This window comes from Pteropus alecto, unplaced genomic scaffold, assembly GCF_000325575.1.
Source record: "Pteropus alecto unplaced genomic scaffold, ASM32557v1 scaffold400, whole genome shotgun sequence".
NCBI lineage: Eukaryota > Metazoa > Chordata > Mammalia > Chiroptera > Pteropodidae > Pteropus > Pteropus alecto.
The window spans coordinates 111,783-138,106 of NW_006430045.1; the positions used below are offsets into that span (position 1 = coordinate 111,783).

General features: G+C 47.0%; 1 protein-coding gene and 1 non-coding gene across 2 annotated transcripts in view; one reads left to right on the plus strand and one right to left on the minus strand.

Annotated features, from left to right (window-relative positions):
* The first annotated feature begins 13,070 nt into the window (after nucleotides 1–13,070).
* NOTCH4 (notch 4) overlaps nucleotides 13,071–26,324 on the plus strand; it is a 21,939-nt gene continuing 8,685 nt past the window's right edge. Inside the window, exons 1-18 of the mRNA XM_006904612.3 lie at nucleotides 13,071–13,230; nucleotides 14,021–14,102; nucleotides 14,271–14,563; nucleotides 16,148–16,495; nucleotides 16,594–16,716; nucleotides 16,831–17,067; nucleotides 17,181–17,336; nucleotides 18,404–18,598; nucleotides 20,064–20,177; nucleotides 21,208–21,321; nucleotides 21,411–21,533; nucleotides 22,323–22,482; nucleotides 23,100–23,245; nucleotides 23,535–23,687; nucleotides 23,901–24,018; nucleotides 24,239–24,326; nucleotides 24,698–24,851; nucleotides 25,673–25,857. Coding sequence (XP_006904674.1) covers nucleotides 13,173–13,230; nucleotides 14,021–14,102; nucleotides 14,271–14,563; nucleotides 16,148–16,495; nucleotides 16,594–16,716; nucleotides 16,831–17,067; nucleotides 17,181–17,336; nucleotides 18,404–18,598; nucleotides 20,064–20,177; nucleotides 21,208–21,321; nucleotides 21,411–21,533; nucleotides 22,323–22,482; nucleotides 23,100–23,245; nucleotides 23,535–23,687; nucleotides 23,901–24,018; nucleotides 24,239–24,326; nucleotides 24,698–24,851; nucleotides 25,673–25,857 — 2,847 coding nt within the window. The 5' untranslated portion in view covers nucleotides 13,071–13,172. The remainder of the gene's footprint in view (nucleotides 13,231–14,020; nucleotides 14,103–14,270; nucleotides 14,564–16,147; nucleotides 16,496–16,593; nucleotides 16,717–16,830; nucleotides 17,068–17,180; nucleotides 17,337–18,403; nucleotides 18,599–20,063; nucleotides 20,178–21,207; nucleotides 21,322–21,410; nucleotides 21,534–22,322; nucleotides 22,483–23,099; nucleotides 23,246–23,534; nucleotides 23,688–23,900; nucleotides 24,019–24,238; nucleotides 24,327–24,697; nucleotides 24,852–25,672; nucleotides 25,858–26,324) is intronic.
* LOC112478901 lies at nucleotides 18,155–18,273 on the minus strand. The gene has a single exon (XR_003046001.1). It is a non-coding gene; the product is annotated as a 5S ribosomal RNA (ribosomal RNA).

The following is a 26,324-nucleotide window of genomic DNA, read 5'->3' on the forward strand; positions in this document are numbered from 1 at the left end:
GCCTTTGCCCACATCCCGCCCAGAGCACTTTCGGGGGGGAGTAGAGGTCTCTCCCACACATCCTCTGAGAAGAGTTCAGTACCCCAGAGAGAGGTGGTCTCCATAGCAAAGACTCAGTCATCTAAAGTGGAGAAAGAGAAAAAAAGAAGTCAGGGCAGTCTCAGGGGACCCATAAGAAAATGTTTGTCTGTGGGAAAGTTGTAGAAAGACCTATTTTAAAAAATAAAAGAGAGAGAAAAATGAAATGAAAATAAGGGCAGAGTGAACTTAGACTTGTTTTTTAAAAAAATCAAAGGTCCCAAGACTTATGAACCCCCATCCTGCTCCACTTTAAACTATAACTACGTAGTCACAGGATGCAGAGCACACAAATAATGGAGTGCTGTTGACAAGCCTGAGAATGCAGACTGAGCTTCCAACCCTGGCCTTTTCAGCTCAGTAGCTATAGGACCTAGTGTGAGAGCCACACCCCGAGATGTCGCATTAGCACCATATAAATCTTCACCGGAAGAGTGCGCTCTTCTCCTTCCTATCCTATTGGGGTGTGGGGATCGCAAATCCACCACAGTCCTGGGCACTCCCCACCTCCTCCCCTGAATAGGAGACAGGCAAGTCAGCTCCACAGTCCCTAGGCTCTGCACTGATGGTAATGGGAACAGAGGGACCAGTGCCATGACTCTGTCCCGGGCTCTGTGGATCCCAGACCTGTGCTTCCTTTCACCTGGCTTGTCCTTCAAGAGCACCTCCATCAGCTTCCTCAGGCCTGACTCCTGGGGCCTCAGCCTCTGCACCAAGCAACTGATTTACCTGGAGAGTTTCTGAAAACAGATTGCTGGGTCCAACCCCCAAGGTTCTGATTCAGTAAGTACGGGCAGAGCCTGAGAATGTGCATTTCTAACAAGTTCCAAGGTGATGCTGGTGCTACTTACTGGGCTGGGGACCACACTTTAGGGCCCACTGCTGATGCTTCTGTTCCACCTACAGAGATTCAAATTAGGTGGTCTGGGTGTGCCCTGGGCACAAAGATGGGGCTTTTTACATCTCATGGCCTTAGATGTTTATCCTCAGAGAGATGGAGAGCCTTTTGAACTTTTTAATCAGATGTATATGACTTTATTGGATTGTTTTATTTTACCTTTACTATAAAATGTTTTAAACATATACAAAAGTAGACAGAATAGTATTACAAATGACAATTCAATGAATGCCCTCTTCCCCATCTTCCAGCTCCAATCATATTTACTTCCACCCATTTCCCACTCCTTCTGGATTATTGTGAAGTAAATCTCAGATCTCATATCATTTCATCTGTTTCCTGACATTTCATACCCCAGGAACAACAAGGCTTCCGCTTTGATGTCATCATTCAATTACTGTTTGGAGAACAGACTCAGAAGGATGGGAACAGAACAGTCAGGAAGCCGCAGCAGAGACCCAGGCAAGACCAGGGAGGGCAGAGCCTCACTCAGTCCTATCTGGGCCCCACTGCTTAGACCAGATGTGGGGTGCTCTAAATAGGGATGAAAAGGGGTGGAGGCAGATTGATTTTGAAGGCAGAAGTGGCAGGATTGGCTGGTGAATTAGGCGTGAAGTGTAAGAGAAAGAGAAGAGTAATTGCCAGGTATCTGGCCTAAGCAATGGGAAGAGGACTTATCTGGAATTCGGGGAGGGGGGGGCGGGGGGAGTCACTGAAGCAAGGAATCAGGAGTTTGAATTTGGCCCTGTTTCTGTTGACTTCCCTGTTAGACATCCCAGTGGAGAGTGGAGAAGGCAGTTGAAAATGTGGGTCTGAAGCCCAAGGAGAGGTCTGGGCTGGAGACATCCACCATGTGGCTGCAGGACCATTTGGTAGTTGTCAGAGCTGTGAGGATAGAGAGCATCCAGGCTTCGTCCCAGAGTGTCCATGGGGAATGTTCAGCCCACCTCCCATCACATTCACAGTTCTGCTTGTTGTAAGTGTCTGGCTCTCCTACCTGGACTGGGAACCTCTGCAGGGCAGAGCTGAGAAGCCAGAGATCCTTTAGTGCAAACAGATTCTCTTAACGCCCAACGATGGGTCAGGCTCAGAGGAAGGCGGGCTGAAGATGGGTAGGCCTTGATCAATGACCGTGCCAAGCTGGGGCCAGGATCCAGGGGAGTCACTTCCCGCCTCACCATAGGCACAGGCATGAGACTAAAAATTTACCTCTTGTCCCAAACACTCAGGGAGGGTGGGTTGTGAGTAGACCAGAGAAGCCCAGGAGGGTGGCCAGCTGCCAGTCTCACCATCTCTAGCTGCCTTTGTGGCACACTGCACCCTGACCTCCTACCTGCCCACACCACGCATCTCAGGACCCTTTGCTCCGTCACTGAGTCTGCCACTTCATCCCCTCCCGGACAGGTCCTGAAGACCCAGCCAAATACCTGCTCCTTACCCCAGTGTCACGCTTCACCCCTATTAGCTCCCCCCATTCGAACCCTCAGCCCTCCCACCCCTTGCCCACCCAAGCTCTTTGAGCTCCAGCTTTGAGCTCCAGCATCAACTTCCCCTTCTCGTTCCAACCCCCTCCACTGCCTAAGAGCTTCTTCCTAATACTGAGAAAACACTGATTCCACTGAAAACCCGTCCAACAGTTCTCTCTCCTCACCAAGTGTTCAGTAAAGTTTGGCAAGAGAGGTAGAAAAAAAGAGATTCACAGATCGTTTGGATTCCCGGGGCTGAGGACTTGAGGACATTTACTAAGGGTCAAGCAATTGTTTTGCTTATTTTACTTATCCTGTCAAGCATTCTTGTACTTACAAATTTTTGGACTTAAGTGTCTTTAATGTTTTAATAGATTTCTTCCTCATACTAGACACCAGCACATGATTGCTTTTCTCTTCAGAGGTAAATAAATAAATAATTCGTTGAGCTATCTTTAACTTTTGCCTCTTTGTGCAATAGTTTCTAAACTTAAAATGAAGGGTTGTCAATCCATGACTACGCATGTCCAGTAAAAATTTTAAAGTCTATTTTCAAGTTTAATTGTCAATCTTACTGGGAAAAGGATAGCCCATAATGCTGTTCCTCCCAGTGGCTCCAGTCCAGGGTCTCCTAGGACAGTGCCTGACACTGGCCGAGTCGCCCAGGTATCTCCCTGTCCATCTCCCACCCTCTTCACCCAGCACCCACTCACTGACTCACGCCAGCCCCCAAGCTCCCCTACCAAGGTCTGATTGCCAGGGACAGTTGCGTGAAGGTAAAGGGGTGGGCACAGCTTGCTGACTTAGAGACGATACCTCTGCACTATGACAGGGGCTTCTCTCAACCCCATCTGGATCCCAGGCCTTTCCCCAGCCCACCTCCTCTTTTCAGGCCAGGCTTTCCAGAAGGAACTACTGTGGGCTGTCACATCATGAAAGGAGATCAGCGCCATCAGGGTCAACTTCAGAGCCACTGTCCAAAACCCACAGGGCCCCAGTCGACACCTTCCATGAGTCCAGAGCAGATACTGGAGCAATGAGCAGTCACTCTATGTGACGAATCCCAAAAAATACCCGAGAACCAAGAACACAGGCAAAGGCCCTGCTGACTACAGTGGTCACTTTTGGGGAGAGGGCCAGGGCAGCTGGAAGATGGACATGGGGAGAACGGTCCCAGCAAGTCAACCACTGAGGAAGATAGGGAGGGCAATAAGCCTGCTCACGAAACCCCAAGACCCAGGAAATGGAAAAGCTTCTCTGAATCTGGAAGGAAGTCATTTAGGAAATATCGAAGGGGGTACAGTCATCCTCCCACTAGTAAAAAGGACAACACCCAATAATATTTATATAAAAAATTGTCATTTCTTGATTTCTTATTATGGGCCAGACACTATACAAACATTATCTCATGTAATTCTCACATTAGGTAATCATCTTTTCTTTGCAAATGAGGGAACTAGATGAGGCTGAGAAAGGATGGCTAGTCCAAGCAATGTCAGTGGTGGTGGTAAAGGCAGGACTTAAATCCAGTATATCAAAATCCAAAGCTATGTTTTTTCCATTATATTACAATTTTCTTTCCCCCACCAAAAGAGCCCCCAACAGCCTTTTGTTGCAAGAAAATTTTTGTCTCCATAGTCAGAACTACTAATGGAAAACACCCAAACCATTCAGTGAGGACTCAGGAACTGAGGCCCTGTCTTCCATCTTCACCCTGCTCTGCCTCATCTGTGCCCTCCTCAGTCACACCTGACCATGGGTCAGGACACTGGGTGCTGGTACAAAGTCCCAGGTCACCTTGCGCAGGTCACTTCTCTTTGGGCCTCAGCAAAAGAGGGAATTTGAAATTAGATAAAGTGAGCAAATTTCAAATTGTGTTCCCCAGAATCCTATATCCAGTGGGAACTTTTCAGGGGCACTCTGGGTATTGGTCAAGGTCCCAGGAAGGGCCAGACTCAACCAGAGCACTGAGCCTATACCTCTTTTGCAAGTACAATTTTGATTGACAAAAATCTTCTCTATTTGATATGATGGAAAGAAAAAGTTAGAAAACTACAGGCAAGACCAATCATCACTAAGATTCTTTTCAACTCTGAAGTCCTTCAACTCCACAGGTGATTCTTATATCACCATCGCCTCCCTATCTCCCCAATAGAACTCTTCACTTTGATTCCTGTCATGAGACCACTTAGCTTCCATGAAGGGTGGGGCTTTCTGTGGGAACAAGGAGTTTTCATATTTGTGAATTCAATACATAAGATTTTTAATTCCAGAAACTTTGTTCATTAAAATTCACTAACACACACACACACACACACACACACAGTTTTCATATTTGTGAATTTCAATACATAGATTTTTAATTCCAGAAACTTTGTTCATTAAAATTCACTAACACACACACACACACACACACACACACACACACACACACACACAGTCAATTAACCAGAAGATTGAGTGGGTGTCTGATTAACTGAGGGTGTCCTGAGAATGGCCTGACTTTATAAGGATAACTTTGTGATTAATACATTTAAATTCTATGAGGGCAGGGGGCGGAAGGTTGCTTATCACAGGGTAGAAAATAAATTTTTGATGACGATTAGTGAATAAATGAATATACAGTATTTTTCAATGATGGTCAAGGGTATTACAGCATCAGCTGTTCTGAAGTACATGCAGCCAGCCTACATCACCCTCAGCTGCTCCCCTTGCCAGCATTTAACTATCACCCGTTACCCCTTTCCCTCTACCAGTTATAGAAGAGTTCAGCCCCTGGGTCATTGTCTTCTCATCATCCCACTCCTACTACCATTCTTAGTGGCTTCTCTGTTGACCAAGACAATCCGACACCCTGGCCTCGCACCTTGACCTCTTGATTGCTTCACCTCAAATGATTTTGTCCTCCCTGTCCTGCAGCCACCCACTCCACAGTCATACCATAACCTTATCATTACCTAGACCTGTAATCTCTCCATAATCTCAATTTTAAGTATCCTACACTGTGCCTAACACCTCCTGTCTTTGCAAGTCACTCTCTCTTCTCCAAAATTATTTCTACTCCCTAGACTTCCAACCCCTCAACCCTAACAATAAGATATTCCACCCTCTTCCAACCCTACCCCACTTAGATTTCATAACACACTGCTATAATGGCTACCTTGCACACTCAACTCCCATTTCTCTTACTCTCTCCATCATACCAGCCTGGTAAAAGCTGTGGTTCCAGCTGTGGCTAAATCCAACTTCCCATCTACTTTTGCCTACATCCAAGCAGCTGGAGTAGTTGAATAAAAACACACAATTGTGCTCATAGAATATTTATAATCACAAACTTCAAGTTGGCCATTAGTAGTACCCAGCATTTCCCTAGTCACTCACTCACAATGTTTAAATTATTTCACATTTTCTTTTTCATTACACACTCTCCCTTCACTTCACTTTCACTGATAACCAATCCCTCCACTTGAGCACTGGACACCAGCCCCTTTCACCTACTCAAGGACATTCCTTCAGCAACTCTCCCTCTCCTGCAACACCTCTCTCTGCAGTGAATCACACACATCAGCAAGCAAACATGTTATACTTCTTATCTTAAAAAATAAAAAATAAATAAGTAAAAACTTTCCTTAGCGCCCAAACTGAGGTCTCTTAGTACCATTTCCACTAAAAAGAACCATGTTAGAAGTATATGTGCCAGATGACCCTGGTGGCAAGGAGGCCATCAAAGATTTAGGATCCTGTCAACATGAGGTTTTCATTGGCCAAATATGGGACAAATTGAGCACCAACTAAAGTAACCAATGTTAAGTGATTAAAACACATTAAAAATGATTTATTCATATTTATACTAAATAAAAACTCACTGGAGTTTTGGAGAATGCTAGAGAATGATCTCATTATTCTGAAAACTGGAAAATAAAGAGTAAAAAAGGTATTAATCTGCCTTTCCTAAATAAATCATCATGAAACAGTAGATGAGGCATCGTTTCTCCATATAAATGAAATAAATAGAGAATGACAGAATTATCATCACCATTTTACCACCCTTAATAAAGTAATGGGTTTACGCAATGCTCATCAATGGCTGCCAACTAGAATTATATGCTTCCTGATGGAAAAATACAGCACAATACTACCTATGACATATCCTTGCCAAAAAAAATAGATCCTGAATCATATCAAGTCTTTAAATCTAACTACCAGTACATAGGGGAAAAAATGGAGGAGGCAGAGGTGCATGGTAAATGACATAGGAATGCAATTAGCAAAATTTAGAATGCAGAAAATTCTCTAGGAAACAAGCCACTTATTCAACAAATAAGTGCCAAAAAAAAATAAAGATTAAAAAAAAAAAAAACGTATGCTGCCGGTCTAGCTATGGGAAAAACACCAAACAAATTCCAAAATAAGGGAGTCCTACAAAATACTTGATCAGTATTCCTCAAAATTGTCAAGGTCATCAAAAACTGGAAAAGTCTGAGAAACTGTCACAGACAAAAAGGGATACATGGCAAATATATGTAAGATTTTATCTTGGATGAGATCTTGGTACAGGTAAAGGACATTAGGTAAAAATTAAGAAGGTCTGAAGAAAGTATGGACTTTCATGATAATTTATCAATTTTGATTCATTAATTATAACAACTGTATTATACTTACATGCCAGTAATAGGAAATATTGGGTGCAGGGTACATGGGAATGCTCTGTAGTATCATCTCAACTTTTTTGTAGAATTAAAACTGTTCTAAAACCTAGTCTATTTAAAAGAAAAGAGAGAGACTTAAGAGACACATCAACCAAATGCAATGAATGGATCTTGATTTGATCCTGATTCAAACAAACTATACATATATATTTATTAGACAATTGAGGAAATTTGAACATTGGCTGCATAATTAAGGATATATATTAAGGAATTATTGTGAAATTTTAAACACAGTAATAATATTGTGATTATGCTTTTTAAGAGTCCTTATCTTTTGAGATACTAAAATATTTTTGATAAAAATGATTAGAATTTGTTCCAAAATAACCTAGGGTGGAGAGTGAAGGTAGAGATGGAACCAGAGTGGTCCTGAGTTAGTGATTATTGTGTGTGGATGATGGGTACATGGGGGTTTTCCACTTAAGTGTATGTTTGAAATTTTCTGTAATAAGTTTTAAAAATCTTCCTCGATCCATCCTGCTATACATCTTTTCTCTGCAACTCTTAACAGCAAAATTCTTTAAGAACGTTTACAATACAAAATGTCTTCATTTCCTTTCCTCTCACTGGATCCATCCTGCTATACATCTTTTCTCTGCAACTCTTAACAGCAAAATTCTTTAAGAACGTTTACAATACAAAATGTCTTCATTTCCTTTCCTCTCACTGTTATTTGAAACAGATCTATGGAAGCCTAATTTACACACACCATAAAATTCACTAATTTTAAGTGTGTAATTCAATTATTTTAGTACATTTACAGAGTTGTGAAAACATCACCACAATCTCATTTTGGAGCATTCTCATCACCCCAAAAAGAAACCTCATGCTCATTTGCACTTATGCCCATCCCCCAGCCTTAAGCAATGGCTAATTTTTCTTTCCGTCTCTACAGATTTGCCTGTTCTGAACATTTCATTTAAATGGAGTCATACAATATGTGTGGCCTCTTGAATCTGTTTTCCTTTACTCAAACATAATGTTTTTTAAGTTCATTCATATTATAGCATGAATCAATATTTCATTCCTTTTTATCGCTGAATAGTATTCCATTGTATGGATATACCACTTTTGTTTAACCATTTACCAATTATAGATATTTGGGTTATTTCCATTTTATAGCTATTGTGAATAATACTGCTATGAAGATTTTTGTACAAGTATTTGCGTGGACATATGCTTTCATTTTTCTTGGTACATGCCTAGGTATGGAATTGCTGGGATCATATGGTTAATCCATGTCGACCATTTGTAAGGACTTGTCAAACTGGCTTTCAGTTCCAGGACAAGATGGAGTACAGGCACTTCTGATTCCTTCTGTGAGGTACAGCTAAACCCTCAAACATTGTTATAAAACAAATAGAAGAAGACTCTGAAAAATGAAGAGAAAAAGGCAGCCTGGCTAGGAATCTCAAGCTCCAAAAAACAACATGGTGGTTAGTTCCCTCAGTTTTCTTTTTGCCTCATACATGAGACTGGGTGCAGAAAAGCCAGAGTCAGGAAACTCTAACACACACACACAGAGACACACACACACACACACACACACACATGCGCCACCCAAAAGTCTCCAGCCAAAGGACCAAGAAATGAACAGCCTAGTTAGAAAACTTTTAGACAATAACTGCCATACTTCAGCCAAATATAACAGAAAAAAATAATAAAACCTGCTGGCAAAAGCTGAGTGAGGAATCTAGATGTCCAGCTTTAACAAGGTGCCCCTCCCACTGCTGGCATGATGTCAGATAAGGCCAGGTGAGAAGGTCAGACTTTCAGCCCTGCCTGGTGGTATCAGGTCCCCCTCCTTCACTGTAAATCAGGTGAGGAACAGTAATGAGGTACTTTGCACTCCCATAGCTTTCTGTGTCACCAGAGGCCTAGCAGGGAGACTGAACAACCAATCCCACACAGCAGTAACAAGATACCTCTTCCAAGTGTCAATAGAGGCCACGTAAGAAACCTGGACTTCTACCCACACCTGACAACAATGAGACAGCACTCCCTTCCCCGCACTGGCACAAAATACATTTAAATAAAATCCAGTCTCATAATGACCAAAATGTCCAGGATACAATAGAAAACCACTTGTCCTACTAAGAACCAAGAAAAATACCAAATTGAACAAGAAAAGACAATCAACAGACACCAACGTTCAAGATGACCTCGATGTTGAAATTATCTGACATGTATTTAAAGCAAACAAATGTTTAAAGTATAAAAAAAGGCTTCAACAAGCAATTACAAACTCACTTGAAACAAGTAAAAAAATAGTCTCATCAAAGAAATAGAAGATATAAAGAAGAACCAAATAGAAATTTTAGAACTTAAAAATACAATAATGAAAATTTTAAACTCAATGGATTGGCTAAAATCCAGAGGAAAGAGTCAGTGAACTTAAAGAGGGGGTTGGGGTATTGGTGAAAAAGGGGGAAAGAATTAAGAAGTACAAATTGGTAGTTACAAAACAGTCATGGAGATATAAAGTATAGCATAAGAAATATAGCAGATAATGTTGTAATAACTATGTATGGTGTCAGAGGGGCACAAGATTTATTGAGGTGATCACTTTGCGAATTATATAGATGTTTATTCACTATGTTGTACACCTGAAACTGATATAATATTTTATGCCAAATATAACTGAAAAATAATATTATTTAAAAAATAAATAAAATTAAAATAAGTCTATCCTTTAATCTTTTGACTCACTGGTTTCACTTCTAGAAATTTAGACTAAGGAAATAATTAGACAACCATGCAAATATGTATGTTTAAGAATATTTATTACAGCTTAGTTTATCATATTTTTAAAGATTGAGATTCACCTAAATGCCCTACAATAGGACATGTGTGTCAATGAACTAGGGTTCACCAAACAGTGGCATACTAGTCAACCATTAACGCGCATGATGTGTTGACTCATGTGTCTCCTGGTGTGATGCATTGCGAAGGACACGCTATCACTTCCATGGTATTCCTGACCAAAAATGCATAAACTGAGGAAGCATCAGACATACCAAAATTTAGAAACAGTACAAAATAACTGACCTGTATTCTTCAAAAATGTTAATATAATGAAAGACACAGAAAACATAAGAAACCGTACTTATGTTAAAAGAGTCTAAAAAGACATGACAACTAAATGCATTGCATGATCCTGGATTCGATTCTAGATAAAAAAAAAATCATCATAAAAAACATTATAGGGCACTTAAAACTAATAATAAAATAAAATGCTAAAAAAAATTATGGAGCAAATGGCAAACATTCAATATGGACTGTAAATGAGATAATAGTATTGTATTAATCGAAGTTTTGATAAAAATAAAATCCTGAGATGTTCTAAATTAAAATTACAGCCACAGGAGAGTGAGAGACAGAGCAATTAGCCTGTTGATAGCTGTGGACCAGCTCTGACAAAAGACTGCTCACATTCCTGTGTATGTGTTGGAATTTACAATTAACTTCCAGGTGGCTTATTTCCACAATTATCCAAAAGAGAGACAAGCCAGGCACCATCAAACCCCAGGAGTCTCCACTTCTTGTTTACACATGAACTTCAAATCTACTGCCCACAGGATTAAAGGATAGACTTATTTATTTTTTTAAGTCAATGACTGGCATTCCTTTCAGATTCTGCTGCCCCTATCCCAGAACTAGTCCCACTTCACCTTCTCCCACCACCTTTGTCTACAACTAACATAAATCCTTTTGGAACGGCTTACATATTTCTCCCAGCTACTTGATATAAAAACGCTTACAAAACACCAGGACTGTGGACATTTATCTTTCCTATCCAGCCATGATGCTGGTGGTATAAACTCCATTCTCCAAGACAGGTCTCCTTTTTGGCTAGCATTTTTGGCTCAATAAAACATTTCTTTTTTAAGACTTTCAGCCATAAAAGTTAAAATTTTTTGTTTAACAGTTTCCTGATTTTGATAGTTGTACTGTGGTTATGTAAAACAATGTTTGTATTCTTCGGAAATTCACACCAATGTGTTTATAAGTAAAGGAATGTCTTCTGTGCAACTTACTCTCAAATTAATGTAGGGAGGAGGCAAGAAAACTAAAGTTTTAAATCAAGCTACATTCAGAAACAGCAATATGCTGATCAGCCCAGCAGCCAGGCCAGGAGGACACCTGCCAAACAAAGGAAGATTTCTGCTGGGATTGCTAACAACCTATTTCTCACACCTGTGAAGGAGAACAGGCAAAAGAGTCTTTAAGTGGCTGCCCTATGCAAAATAAAATCATTCATTGCCTATGGCTAAAACCATAGGGAACCATAGGGATTAAAGGCAGGTAATCGTCAGCAGACCTTTCACACTACATATTCTTACCTTTTCATGTTACTTACTCTTATCCTTCTTCACTGTATGTCCATATGAAAGGAAATGGGCAAACAATCCTTAAACTGTAACTCAAAAGAACTACAGAATGATATATATAAACTGAATTCCCTGAGTATTCAGGGTCCCTCTCAGTGCCTTTGCTCTGTCCCTCTCACTGTCCTCATCTCTCTCTATTGTCTCTGTCACTTTGAGTCTCTCTTAGGTTCTCTCACTCTCTGCCTCTGAGAGGAGACCATGCTCTGTCTGTGGAGTGTTACCCCTTCTCTAATAAACTTTCCTTTTGACTTTAACTTTGGCATGTGTTTGAATTCTATCTACACACTCCATCAAGAACCCTTCTCTCTCAGGGCAGGGCTTGGTCTCTGCCCCCTCAGGAGAATTTGCCCTGTCCTGCTTCAAAATAGTTCAGAAAAAAAACTATATGTATTTAGAAAAATAATAATAAAGCAAACATGGTTAAATGATATCAACTGGTGAATCTGAGTGAAGAGTATCCTGGAATTACTTTTAGTATTAATGCCCTTTTTCGGTGAATTTTAAATTATTTCAAAATTCAAAAAGTTTTTAAAATGGTGCTGGCAAAGTATATTCATCAACAGAGGCAAGTACTAAGGGTGCGCCAGGCTGTGGCGTGGGTACCTCGACGCAGGGGCTGTGCACAGCTGCTGCTGACAGCTCCAGCCACCCTGGACTCTCAGCCTTGTGCTACTAGAGGAACTCTGGAAGTGGCTGACCCCAAAGCAGTCCTGGGTTTACCCAAGAAGATAGGATGAGTCCTGACAAAGAATTCTCTTTAGTGATTTTATTCATTTCAATGTTAAAGTCAATGACTGCCATTCCTGGCACCCAAGGGACCTCTTCAGTAGAGAAAGGGAGACATGGGGCAAGGGAGACACCTAAATGCAGTGTTTACTATGGGTAAACCAGACTGCAAAGTTTAGTGTAGATGTTCATTTATCACTGATGACAATCTTATACACACCCTCCAAAGGCAGGCCAAGATCTTCTCCGAAACCAGCCCAGCCTCTTGCCTATTCCCCAAAAGAAGAAAAGTCCCCAGCAGGGGCCAAGGTAAGGCCTAGAAGTCCCCTGGGTTCCCTCTGCAAAGGGTAGTGGTTTCAACTAATGGAAAGTTGCAGATTCTCTGAGAAGCATCTGTACTTACTTCACAAAACAAGTATCCTCTCCTGAGAGAAGAATAGGAGGTTCCCATCACCCTACACCTCTGTTTCCAGGTCCTGACCCTCCCGGGGCACTGTTGGCCACCCTGTAATTCTCATCTCTAGAAAGGAGAGACCACATCAACAGAAGGGCTGGGACAGTCCCCAGAGACCCCCACCAGCCCAGTTCTCCCCTTCTATCACCTGCCCATCAGCTACACTGTCCTACTCTCCCCACAACCCCAGGGGTTGTCAGGGACAAAAGGCCCCTCCCTAATCTCCCTCAATGTTCCTCCCTCCTTCCCCCCCCACCCCCGCCCCATCATTAGGGTGTCCAGGACATTGTGTGACTCAGGAAACAGCTCAGACGTGAGACTCGCAGCAGGTCGAGGAGGAGGAAGAAGGGGCTGTCGGAGCAGAGGAGGTAGCTCCCGCCTTAGTGAGGGCTCAGAGGGTCCCAGCCTGAAGAGGCAGAGGGGATCTGGGCTTGGGGTCAGGACTCTGGAATGCAGCCCTCTTCATTGTTGCTGCTGCTGCTGTGTCAGTCGGTCATGAAGACCAAAGGTGAGGCACATGGTGGAAGAGGTGAGAGGACCTGTCTTCCTTAGGAGAATGTCTCGTGGGTTGGGGGCAGAGGGCTGAGCCCCACACTTTGTGGTGACACTGGATGGAGGAGAGTCTCACCCCCTAAATGGGGGTAGCCTGCAGGGAGAGACAATTCTGACTTTGCTGCTGGATCTGCACAGACCAAGGCTGTGGGCCTGGTGCCAGGTGGTGACTGTTGGGGGATGGGTGAGAGAGTCCCCACCCCCAGGGAGAACCCAGTTGGCCTTGGAGCTGGGGGACGGCGGACTCTTGAAATCATGTTTAGGAGGGGAAGAGGAACAGACTGATCACCTGCTACAGAAAGAGATAAGAGGGGAGCAGGAGATGGAGACATGGAAAGGTCAAGGGCCCACCAAGTCCCTTTCCCAGTCAGCTGTCCCCACCCCCCTGATGGCTCAATGCTGGGCCCTTCCGGGAGGAAATCCCTTCACTGTCTCAGCCATTCACCTCCCAGGAGTCCACTCAACCCCCCTCCTGATCCCTGTTGTCTTGCTTCCGAGGGATGGAGCCTGTGGCTGGACCCGGGAGGCCAGAGAAAAAAAAAAACAGGAAAAGGTGGGGTGGGGATTAGTAAGAGGCCTAGGATCTAGGGGGTTGGGGCAAGCACCACGTGGGGACTAGGAACAGGGTTGAGAAGGCTAATAGTGGTTTAGGGTCTGCTGCAGGCAGATCCCTCTGGATCACATGGAGGAGGACAAGTGGAGCGCAATGCTTCCTGCTCCCATCTCATCTTTGTCTCCATCCCTAGGGCTGCCGTGTGGGAGTTTCTCAGAACCCTGTGCCAATGGAGGCATCTGCCTGAGCCTATCTCAAGGCCTAGGCACCTGCCAGTGAGTGTGCCTGTGGGAATGGGAGGCAGGAAAGCGGGAGGGAGAGCAGGGGAGGAGAAAGGGAGCACGTGAAGGAGATGAAAGGAAACAAATGAAGGTAAAGGAGGGGGATGGGAGAGAAGGAGAATAGGAGCCAGTGATGTGAGTTTTCCTCTCCTCCCTGCCCAGGTGTGCCCCTGGCTTCCTGGGTGAGACATGCCAGTTTCCTGACCCCTGCCATGATACCCAGCTCTGCCAAAATGGGGGCAGCTGCCAAGCCCTGCTTCCCACCCTCCCAGGTTCCCCCAGCCCTCCCTCTCCCCTGACCCCCAGCTTCTTCTGCACCTGCCCCTCTGGCTTCACTGGTGAGAGGTGCCAGGCCCAGCTCAAGGACCCCTGTTCTTCCTTCTGTTCCAAAATGGGCCACTGCTACATCCAGTCCTCAGGACGTCCACAGTGTTCCTGCTTGCCTGGATGGACAGGTGAGCACTGATGGGGACAGGGAGGAGGGGACAGGCAGGAGCAGTAGGTTAGGCTGTGTAGTAAAAAAGATAACTGAGCCCTGTGAGGACAGAGGCCATGAGAATCAACAAGCCGATTCTTGGGGACCCATTTACCCAAGATTGATATTCACCAGCATGGTTGTACTAATTGTTAAAATGTTGAAATATTTCTGAACCAGTTTGTAAGTAGCTACTACCATACCCCCATTAGTGTACCACCCTGACCCCTTTCCCAACCCCCTCAACCTCCCCTCAACCCAGTAGCTAGAGAGTCAATGCCTGGCATAGCAGGGAACCTCCACATTCTGAGCACCTAAGTGGCCTCTATCTGACTGGTGGTGACTGCACGTCACTTGGAAAGACCTCAGTGGGGAGAGGTGTGATGCAGGTGGGAGAGATCTGAGCAGGGAGTAGAATGGATGCCCGGCCCAGGAGGAGCGGTGCAGCCCTGGGGCAAGAGAGCAGGACATGTGATGGGTGGAGTGTGCTACCCCGAAGAAGTGGTCAGGGTGCATGGACAGAGCTGTGAGGCCCTGGAGAGGAAAGCCCCACGGGACCAGACCAGGATAGAGGGGCTGGACCAGAAAGCAAAGGCTGTGTGGGTAAGAAAGTTTGTGGTATGTGGGCGCCTCTGTGAGGGGCAGACTAGAATCAAGGCTTCTCAAATTTGACTAGGCAGAGCAATCACCTGGAAAGCCTTAAAAATCCAATGTCCCCATCCCAGAGAGTCTGACTTAATGAGTCTAGGTAGGCCCAGAGCACGGAGATTTTTAAGCTGCCCAGGTAATTCTGGGGAAACCAGGCCTTAGACTGGGTGTGAGTCACCAGCATGTGTGACAAGGTGACTGGCCATTGGCAACTTGCCAGGCTGTGCTTCAGAGTCAGGCTCTGAGGGCAGCCCTCTCCCCAGGGCCAATGCCAGCTCTGCCACTGATTAGACTTGTGACCTAGGAGCAGATATTTAAGTTCTCTTGTCCTTGGTTGTCAGCTATGTCCACACTTCACATGGCTTTGAGAAGAGGAAAGGGGCTGGTGCCAGTACCTGGTACACGACACGAACATGGTGAATGGTGGCTGCTGCCACTGCTGCCATGCCCACTGGTGCACACAGCTGTGAAGGAATCTCCTTATCACTGTCCAGATCATTATACCCACCTAAACATTAAGAAAGCAGGATGAGAGAGGCCAGACAACTGCCCAAGGGCACACAACCAGATGTGGAGCAGCAAAGTGCTAAGTCTCCTACCTTCAGAGGAAGGATGCTTTCCACCTCCCCATCAAGTCACCACTGAAGGGACCCCGTGTCCCAGACCTTCCGAGGCAGGGCTGATTTGCAGTATTCCCATCAACAGCTACATGTCCTCTATTCAGTTTAGAAAATATGGTCGCTCCAGATATAACCCTCCCAAGAAATGGCAAAACTGAGGCAGGACAAAAAGGGCTTGGGAGGAGAGGGAAGGAAATATGAAAATTAGAGAGAGGATGCAGAGTGAGAGCTGGATTATCTCAGAAGGGCTGAAATGTGTGCAGTACTAGAAACGGCCCCTTTGTCCTCTGCCTCAGGTGAGCAGTGCCAGCTTCGGGACTTCTGTTCAGCCAACCCCTGCATGAATGGAGGGGTATGTCTAGCCACCTACCCCCAGATCCAGTGCCGCTGCCCACCTGGCTTCGAGGGCCATGCCTGTGAACACGATGTCAACGAGTGTTTCTTAGACCCAGGACCCTGCCCCGAGGGCACCTCCTGCCATAACACCTTGGGGTCCTTCCAGTGTCTCTGTCCCGCTGGGCGGGAAGGTCCACACTGTGAGCTTTGGCCAGGACCTTGCCCACCAATGGGCTGTCCCAATGGGGGTACCTGCCAGCTGGTTCCAGGGAGAGATTTCACCTTCCACCTCTGCCTCTGCCCCCCAGGTGTGTCCTCACAGGGATTTTCTGCAGCCCCTCTCTCTGGGCAGGGAGGTTGTCTCCTTTGGGTCCCCCTCCCTCAGTTGATCCCATGACCTTGTCAGGTTTCACAGGCCCAGGCTGTGAGGTGAACTCAGATGACTGCATCGGGCACCAGTGCCAGAACGGGGGTACTTGCCAGGATGGGCTGGTCTCCTACACCTGCCTCTGCCCAGAGGCCTGGACAGGTAAGTCATCGAAGCCAAGTTCATGGCACCAATGGCCGCAAAGTTCAGCCCCTGGCCTCCTTTCCTCTCAGGGTCCCCACCTCTATCCCTGGTCCCCTGCTCACTCTCCTGCAGGTTGGGATTGCTCTGAAGATGTGGACGAATGTGAGACCCGGAGTCCCCCTCGCTGCAGAAACGGGGGTACCTGCCAGAACTCGGCTGGCAGCTTCCATTGTGTTTGTGTTAGTGGCTGGGGAGGCACAGGCTGTGAGGAGAACCTCGATGACTGTGTTGCTGCCACCTGTGCCCCAGGATCCACCTGCATTGACCGTGTGGGCTCCTTCTCCTGCCTCTGCCCACCTGGCCGCACAGGTGTGGGGGAGAGGGTACAGGGAGGTGGGAGGTGGAGATGGTGTGTAAGAAAAGCAGGAGAGCAGCTAGGCACTTCAAGGAGCACTGAGAGCCTCACCCACCCTGACCTGCAGGCCTTCTGTGTCACATGGAGGACAGGTGTCTAAGTCAGCCATGCCACGGGGAAGCCCAGTGCAGCACCAACCCCCTGACAGGAGCCACACTCTGCTTGTGTCAGCCTGGCTACTCAGGGCCCACCTGCCACCAGGACCTTGACGAGTGTCAGATGGGTAAGGCACTCCCACATTATATCCTCTCTCAGTCCCCACACAGCCTCTGCACTGAAGACAGGCAAATCGTTTTCCAAATTAAAAATATAAACAACCCTCTCCCCTGAATCTGTCCAGATTTAGCATCTCTTCCCTACATGGTCATTTCACCAATGCTCAGCCTTCCAGGCCCCATTTAGTCCTGCTCCACCCTTTTTTTTTTTTTTTTAGGTGAGGCAACCCATGGTTGACCTCATAGATTGCAAGGACCTTGTCAGCTTACAATTCCTTATTTTTTATTTTTTACACCTACAGCACCTGGTCCTCCTATGTGACCTCCCATCTAAGTACTAACCAGAGCACTGAGAGCCTCACCCACCCTGACCTGCAGGCCTTCTGTGTCACATGGAGGACAGGTGTCTAAGTCAGCCATGCCACGGGGAAGCCCAGTGCAGCACCAACCCCCTGACAGGAGCCACACTCTGCTTGTGTCAGCCTGGCTACTCAGGGCCCACCTGCCACCAGGACCTTGACGAGTGTCAGATGGGTAAGGCACTCCCACATTATATCCTCTCTCAGTCCCCACACAGCCTCTGCACTGAAGACAGGCAAATTGTTTTCCAAATTAAAAATATAAACAACCCTCTCCCCTGAATCTGTCCAGATTTAGCATCTCTTCCCTACATGGTCATTTCACCAATGCTCAGCCTTCCAGGCCCCATTTAGTCCTGCTCCACCCTTTTTTTTTTTTTTAGGTGAGGCAACCCATGGTTGACCTCACAGATTGCAATGATCTTGTCAGTTTACAATCCCTTATTTTTTTATTTTTTATTTTTTTACGCCTACAGCACCTGGTCTTCCTAGGTGGTCTCCCATCCAAGTACTAACCAGGCCCGACCCTGCTTAGCTTCCGAGATCAGCCGGGATCGGGCTTGTTCAGGGTGGCGTGGCTGTAGACAGTCCTGCTCCAACTTAAAAACACAAGCCCTTTCGCCAGTTTGGTTCTATCTGCTACAAACAGGCCCCCATGGCCTTCCTGGCAGTCTGGCTTCCTTGCCCTGTGGACTCTGGCTCTTCTCTCCTCCCAGCCCAGCGAGGCTCCAGTCCTTGTGAACATGGCGGCTCCTGCCTCAACACCCCCGGCTCCTTTGACTGCCTCTGTCCCCCTGGCTACACGGGCTCCCGCTGCGAGGCTGATCACGATGAATGCCTGTCCCAGCCCTGCCACCCAGGCAGCACCTGCCTGGACCTGCTGGCCACCTTCCACTGCCTCTGCCCACCAGGTACCAGCTGGATGGGGGCCTTGGGTAGAAGAGTCAAGGGACTAATTCTGAATCCACGTGGCATGGCCCCTCCAAGGCATAGGTAGCTCAGGCCAGTCAGGGCAGTTACCAAAAAATGCTTCTCTTCCTCTCCCCTACCCCAGATGAAAATTCTGGGAAATCCATGGTCTCTGGGAAAAGGGCTGCCACAGATGATAGTGAGGTTATGCCCTGCTCAACTCTGAAGGTGTGGGGGAAGCATTCATTTCATAGTCATTGTAGAGTATACAACCTGGTCCACTGTACAAAAAGGAGAGCAGAATAGCAGTTAATAAACTCTTCAAGCTGCAGTCTCTGCTCACGCCAACTCAAAATGCTCCTCCTAATCACAGAAATTCTCCTCTGCAGAGATTGAGAATAAAGCTTTCATAAAGCTTTGGAGTCCCAAAGAGCCTGTGTGCTTGAATTTGATACAATAGGAAAGGAATGCTACAAAGTTGCACCCACCTCCAAACTAGGTTGAAGGGGTAAAAGTCTCCCCACAGAGACAGTGACAGAGCCAATATCAGGGAGTGGAATGAAACCAGAAAAATAAAAGTTTGTTTTGTGCCAGGTACCACCTGAGCAGCTTATTATACCCGCTGCATTATCTAATCTTCACAATAACCCTATGAGGTCAGAATTGTGATTACATCCATTTTATAAACGAAGAAACTGAACGCAGAAAGGTTAAATGACCTGTCCAAGGTCACCCAGCTTATAAGTGACAGAGTCAGGATTCAAACCCAGGGCTTTAATAGTGTTAACCACTACATATACTGCCTTCCTAAACTGAGCAGCTTCCAAGGAAAAATACTGAGCAAACTGTTCGATAATCCAGGGGACAAGACTGTAGACATCAAGGAGCTTCAGAGGCAGGTTTCCCAGGCAAGAAGAGGGAGGCAGCTGTGGTCCGGAGGCTGATCCAGCTTCAGTTCAGGGTGAGATAGTGGAGACCAAGATGAACCAGAAAAAAAAAAAAAAAACAGGACAAATAAGGGAGCAACACAGCTTCCCAAATGCCTCCTTTGGGGATCCCTGGTCCCCTTGGCATAGATGACTGCCCCGGTAGAACAAGAGTGAATCACCTCCAAGCAGATGCCCACTTGTTTCATTTGTTCCGTTGGGACCTCCAAGCTGATCGGCCCAACCTCCATGCACAGAGGAATGACCCCAAAACACACTTTACACCTTCCCATAAGTCCCGGCAGGTACCCTGCTCCTTGAGCTTCCTCACCTGCACAGGGCAGAGCTACACAGCAGAGCAGCAAGGCCTCATGGTTCATCTCTCCAACCCAAATGCAGATAGGCTGTCTGATGCGAGCACACAGCAGGTGGGAGCAGGGCTGGCTCTAGAGGCTGGGCCTCCTTGAGCAGAAGGGGTGAGCAGCCAAGGCAAGTGGAAGGGGTGAAAACCTTGCCTCTCACCACAACTCCATGTCCTCAGGCTTAGAAGGGCAGCTCTGTGAGGTGGAGACAGATGAGTGTGCCTCGGCTCCTTGCCTGAATCAGGCTGGCTGTCAAGACCAGCGCAACGGCTTCCTGTGCATCTGCATGCCCGGTGAGTGCAGATTCCACTCCAGACTCCTCGGCCTCCAATCCTCTGAGCTTCCACAGTTCAGGACCAAGGCCTCTTGAAGCTCTCTCTAGCCTACCAAAAAGTCCCATTTCTCCAACTTCTCTGCTCCCTAAACTCTCTTCTGTTACATCTCTCAAATCTTCCCTTGCTTACCTGCCTACCCTCATCTCTGTCCTGCCAAATCACCCCCAAGCCCTCCTTCCCAGACCTCCCTCAGAGTCTTCTGCATGTCAGGGTCCCAGGCTGATCCTGGCACTGCTCACCACAGATGCAGCGAGAGCTGCTTCAGGTCTCCTCCAAGTGCACTGGACATCCCTCTGTCCCCTGCTGTGACAATAACTGGTGTTTATTGAATATTTACTCCAGACCATGTACTTGGCTCTGTACTTTTCAGGCATTATCTAGTTTACTTCTTTCAATGGTACCCTGAGGTAGGTTCCATTATTAATCCTCTTTGCAGAGGAGGAAGTTAGAGCCCAGAGGGGTCGAGTAGCCTGCCCAAAGTCACACAGCTGGCAGGTGGCTGAGTCTCACCTTCATCCTCACCTACCCCAGGTGTCTTCTCTGGGAAGCCTTCTAGGTCCACCTTTCCTGGCCAGGGGAAGAGCCAGGACTGGTATTTATGCTTTTGGTAAAATGCATAAAATATACTAATTTTTAGCATTAGTACATATATCCAGTTGTGCCTTATGTTTACGAAGAATAAAGTTACCAAGGTATCCTGTTACATCCTAAAACTCAAATCACTATTTGAGAAGCCCTCAAATTGGCACTTTCATTATATAATGATAAGTTTAGACAAAACCCCAAACCAAGCCATTTGATCTGTAGCAATGTTATTTCTGTATATGTAAAGAGAATGCTAAATATCAGTTTAAACTCTTAAGTTCCTGTTTAAGTCCAATAAATCACACCTATAAAGCTCAAATATTTATAACGAACTCCCTAAAAAATCTAGAGAAATAAAAGATGACCTTCACCACCTGCCCCCACCCACTCCCTGCCCCACCAGGATTCACAGGCTCCCGGTGTGAGGAGGACATCAACGAGTGCAGAAGCTCTCCCTGTGCCAATGATGGGCAGTGCCAGGACCAGCCTGGATCCTTCTATTGCGAGTGTCTCCAAGGTAAACTGGGACTCAAACACACTGGAGGTAGAGTAAGAGACAAGGGGCTGACTTTCATGCAGGTCCCTGACGCTCCTGCTGTGTCATAGGCTTCGAAGGCCCGCGCTGTGAGGTGGAGGTGGATGAGTGTCTGAGTAGCCCATGTCCCAGTGGCGCCAGCTGCCTTGATGTCCCAGGATCCTTCTTTTGCCTCTGCCCCTCTGGCTTCACAGGTCAGGAGGAGAGCCATTGGCAAGGACTTGTGGGGATATTTGAGTCCATTGGGGGTGGGGCAGAGGTCATTGGTGGGTGTTTAAGGGTTGAGATATGAGAAAAGAATGAGAATGGAACTTCATTCACTGCAAAACCTGCACAACTATACAACCATGGGGCTGAGGGAGCGTATTATTCTAGGGCCCATATTGGGCCCAACATGTATGGTGTGATTGGGGTTTAGGAGCAGAGGACAAGTTTCTAAGGGAAGCCATTCATTTGTTTGTTTAGCAAGCATTTATTAAGTGCCAACTATGCCAAAGTTGAGTAAGAGAGTCGCTATCCTCAAGTGGCTTTAAATCTAGAGGAGAAAACCAACAAGTCTCTTATTGATTATGGCCCAGAGGTGTGATCCTAGGAGCGCAAAGGACCCACCAACCCAGACTAGAGATGAGAAGGCTTCATGAGCTGAGTCTTAATGAGTAGGAGTTTGTCAAGACAGAATGCCACAGCGTGTGTTTCAGCTGCAAATAACCACATGTGCATTCATGCAGGGAGAAGAAAAGCACACCCCACTTCAAGAACTAGAGGACACTCAGAGCTTACGGGGCAATGGCAAAGAAACACAGCAGTTGTAGGAAGATTGTCTTGCAGAGCCCCATGTGTCATTCTGAGAAAGTTGACAGTATTCTAAGGCAATAGGGAGCCACTGAAAGACAGATTCATGAGCAGTGAACACATCATGTGTAGGAAGTGGTCGAGGACATGGAGGAACCCTGTTTTCTTTCTGACCTATTTCCCCACCCCAGGTCATCTCTGTGAGTTTCTCCTGTGTGCCCCCAACCTATGCCAGCCCAAACAAAAATGTCAGCATCAGGAAGACAAGGCCCACTGCCTCTGCCTCGATGGAAGCCCTGGCTGTACCCCCATTGAGGACAACTGCACTTGCCACCATGGGCACTGCCAGAGGTAACATCTTCCAGGCCCTGCCCCATTTGCACTAGCCTGTAGGTCCTCAGCTAAGCAGGAGAATATAGCCAGTAAGGGGCAAATCTATGGGAAATAACCAATGGAGAAGAGCAAGGAGATGGCAAAGTTTCGATGTCACAGCCAACGGAAGGGCTCAACTGGTGAGTGTTATCCAACGAGGGTCAAGTTCATAAATAATGGGGGAATCAAATGATTACAGGGTCAGAGCGAAAAGAAGAGCATTAAATCCCAGGGCCAATTCATCATTTATTAGACAAATATTTATTGAACATCTATATGTGTGGAAGACAAGGCCCACTGCCTACTGTTCTAGGGACTGAGGGAACAGCACGGAACAAAAGAGACAAAGTGTCTGGTCTCAAAGATTTTCATTCTAATGAAGATAGACAATAAATAAATCATGGAAGGAATATATATACCTAGTTAGAGAAAATGAGCATGGGAGAGGTGAAAGGAGGGAATACCGAGAGCGAAGTCACTGAAGAAAGGGGCCAGAGCCTCAGGGCCGAAAAAGAGGTCATAGGGTCTGACCAGTGGGAAGGGGAGAGGAGAAATACACTAGAAGAGAAAAACTTCCCATTTCTCTTTATGACCAGATCTTCATGTGTATGTGACGTGGGTTGGACAGGACCAGAGTGTGAGGCGGAGCTGGGGGGTTGTGTCTCCACGCCCTGTGCCCATGGAGCGACCTGCCATCCCCAGCCTTCTGGCTACAACTGCACCTGCCCCATAGGCTATACAGGTGAGGTGCTCCCTAAACCACATACACCCTGGGCTGGCCACTTGCTAAATCAAAGGCAAGGCCAGTTGTGACGTGTGTCCAAGGGCTCTGGGTCCTAGTCACCACCAAAGGGAAATGGGCATGGGCTGCCGAGGACATAAGTAATATGTGTGAGGTGGTGAAAAAGAAAAGAGGTTGTGTAAGGAAGCATAGGGATGGGGATGAGAAAAGGAAAGGAAGGGAAAGGGAGGAGTGAGAGGAGGAGAGAAAGGGAGGGCTTCCTTTCTCAGACCCTACCCACTTCCCTCAGGGCCCACCTGTAGTGAGGAGGTAACAGCTTGTCACTCTGGGCCCTGTCTCAACGGTGGCTCCTGCAGCCTCAACCCTGGAGGCTACTCTTGCATCTGCCCTCCAAGCCACACCGGGCCCCACTGCCAGACCAGCACTGACCACTGTGCCTCTGGTGAGTGCCTACTATGCCCTGGGGCTGGGCCGAGAGAGGATGGAGGACCTGGTCAGGGTGTGCTTGTGCCATATTCAAAAAAAAAAAAAAACTAGACAGTGAGCTGGTGTTCTGATGGTGTCTGGGGGGTGAGGTGGGGAGGTGATGTCCTATATGCAGTGTGACTGAGGTTACAGGCAAGAAACCCAACCCCTCACAGTCTCCTCTCTCCAGCCCCGTGCCTCAATGGGGGCACCTGTGTGAACAAGCCTGGCACCTCCTCCTGCTTCTGTGCCATGGGCTTCCAAGGCCCACGCTGTGAGGAAAGGATCTATCCCAGCTGTGCAGACAGGTAAGCAGGGTGCAAAGACCCCTGGAGGAAGGGAGGGAGCCCCTCAGCCTTCCCATCCTTCCTCTCCATCTTCTCTGGGGCTTCAGGCTGCCTCCCAACCCACAATCAATATCCTTTCACTCTGCCTTCCCTCCTGGTTTCCCATCTCCCTAGTAGTTGCCCCTCCTACCACATCATACTCCTTCTCCCTTATTTCCTGGGCCTTTTCCCCCTTGTCCAGCCCCTGTAGGAACATGGCTACCTGCCAAGATGGCCCCCAGGGTCCCCGCTGCCTCTGCCCCACTGGCTATACAGGAAGCAGCTGTCAGGTGAGGGGCGCTGAGCCAGGTGTGATAAGGAAGGAGGGGCTGGAGCTCTAGTGAGAGGGTCTCAGGTACTAAAAGGTGTGCAGCTGGGAAGTTTGGGCGAGGAATCCACATGAAGAGAGGTTTGGAAGTCTAGGAGTTGAGGTCTAGCTTGAGGTCTGTATGGAAGTGAAGGACTGAAAGGATGTCTTATCCCAGGGGCCGTTCTGGGATGTGAGTATCCAAAGAAACCAGGGAGGGCTACCTGGTCCCAGACCATTCAAGGGAGAGTTTTAGAGGTAAGGGATTTTGAGGAGCAAGGGTTGGCAGAGGACCATCTCTGAGCCTGGGAACCTGATGATCTGTCCTACCTCATGCTCCCTCCCAACCCTCAGACTCTGATGGACTTATGTGCCCCGAAGCCCTGCGCACACAATTCCCACTGCCTCCAGTCTGGGCCCTCCTTTCAGTGCCTGTGCCTCCAGGGATGGACCGGGCCTCACTGCAACATTCCACTCTCCTCCTGCCAGAAGGCCGCCCTGAGCCAAGGTACCAACCCAAGGACTACCTGGGGAGCGGATAAAGAGGAAAAGGGTGCCCTCCTCTATGCCATCCCTAAGGGCATCCACACATAACATTTGGCCAAAACAACCATCACAGTCGAAGCAACACAGACCAACTACAGTGATTGATTCTATAGCTCAACACCCAGGGCAGCCTAACAAAACTCAGCTCCTAGCATCACAACCAATGCAACTGAAGCAACAGCAACCAACGCAGTCAACAAGATTCCAGTTTAACACAACCACCAGGAACCTAACTCAGAGTGGAGTAACTCAATTCTGTCATTATCATCTCAACTAGAGGGGACCACATTTAAGCCAACTGCACTCAACACATTTCGCTGCACTCCACTCATTTGATGTTACACCAACCCCCTTATAAAAGAATAGCCCTGTGTTCAAGCGAGATTTGATATGAGAAGACCTCAGGAAAGAGACTTGTGGGGTGAGGGGTGGTTGGTGGGAGTAACAGTAAGAACATCGGAAGATGCAAAACTCAGTGGACAGACTGAAGCTATTAGTTAACCCGCATGCCCGTATATGAAGTTCCCCTTGAGTTCTTTCTTGATTGAGACTTGTTCTAAGACAAGAATACAGTCGCTTCTAATGCTCTAATAAGCCTAAGAGATATCTCCCTCCATTCTTGCAGAATAGGCAGGAGGGGGAACTTGATGTTTTAACCTCTTTAGTGTCAGGAGGTACTGACTCCTTAGGCTTCCACCTACTCTGGGAATGTTTATGGTCTCCAAGGGCCCCTGAGCAGACCCTTCCACCCCACTTAACTTTATTATTTGTCTCTCTGCCCAGGCGCAGAAGTCTCTTCCCTATGCCAGAATGGAGGCCTCTGCATTGACAGTGGCCCATCCTATTTCTGTCACTGTCCCCCTGGATTCCAAGGCAGCATGTGCCAGGACCGGGTAAACCCATGCGAGTCCAGGCCCTGCCAGCATGGGGCCACATGTGTGGCCCAGCCCAGTGGGTATCTCTGCCAGGTGAGCAGGTCTAGAAGGGGGTGGGGTGACAAGGATGGGCTGGACATGGGAAACAGTAGTCATGGGGAGCAGTGATATCCATCTCCCTTTACTTTACCCACACATCCAGCCAACCACCAAGATATGCTATTTTACCTCCTCAATAGTTCTCAACTCTGTCCTTGCCCTTTTACCCTTCATCCACTGCCTTAGTCCAGGTCTTTGTTGCATTCCACCTGGACACCTGCACCAGCCTCCTATCATCATCCCTGCCTCCACATTTGTCCTCCTAGGGGCTCAGCCTTTGCTCTCCTACCAGGGTGCTCTATTAAAGTGTTAAGATGACCTGTCGCTCCCCTGCTTAAAACATTTAGGTGGGCTGCCCACCTCTTTCACAATGAAGTCCAAGGTCCTGCATGACCCAGCCTTGCTTGCCTCAGCCTCATCTCCCCCCATCCCACCCTCCTATTCTGCTTCGGCAACAGGAA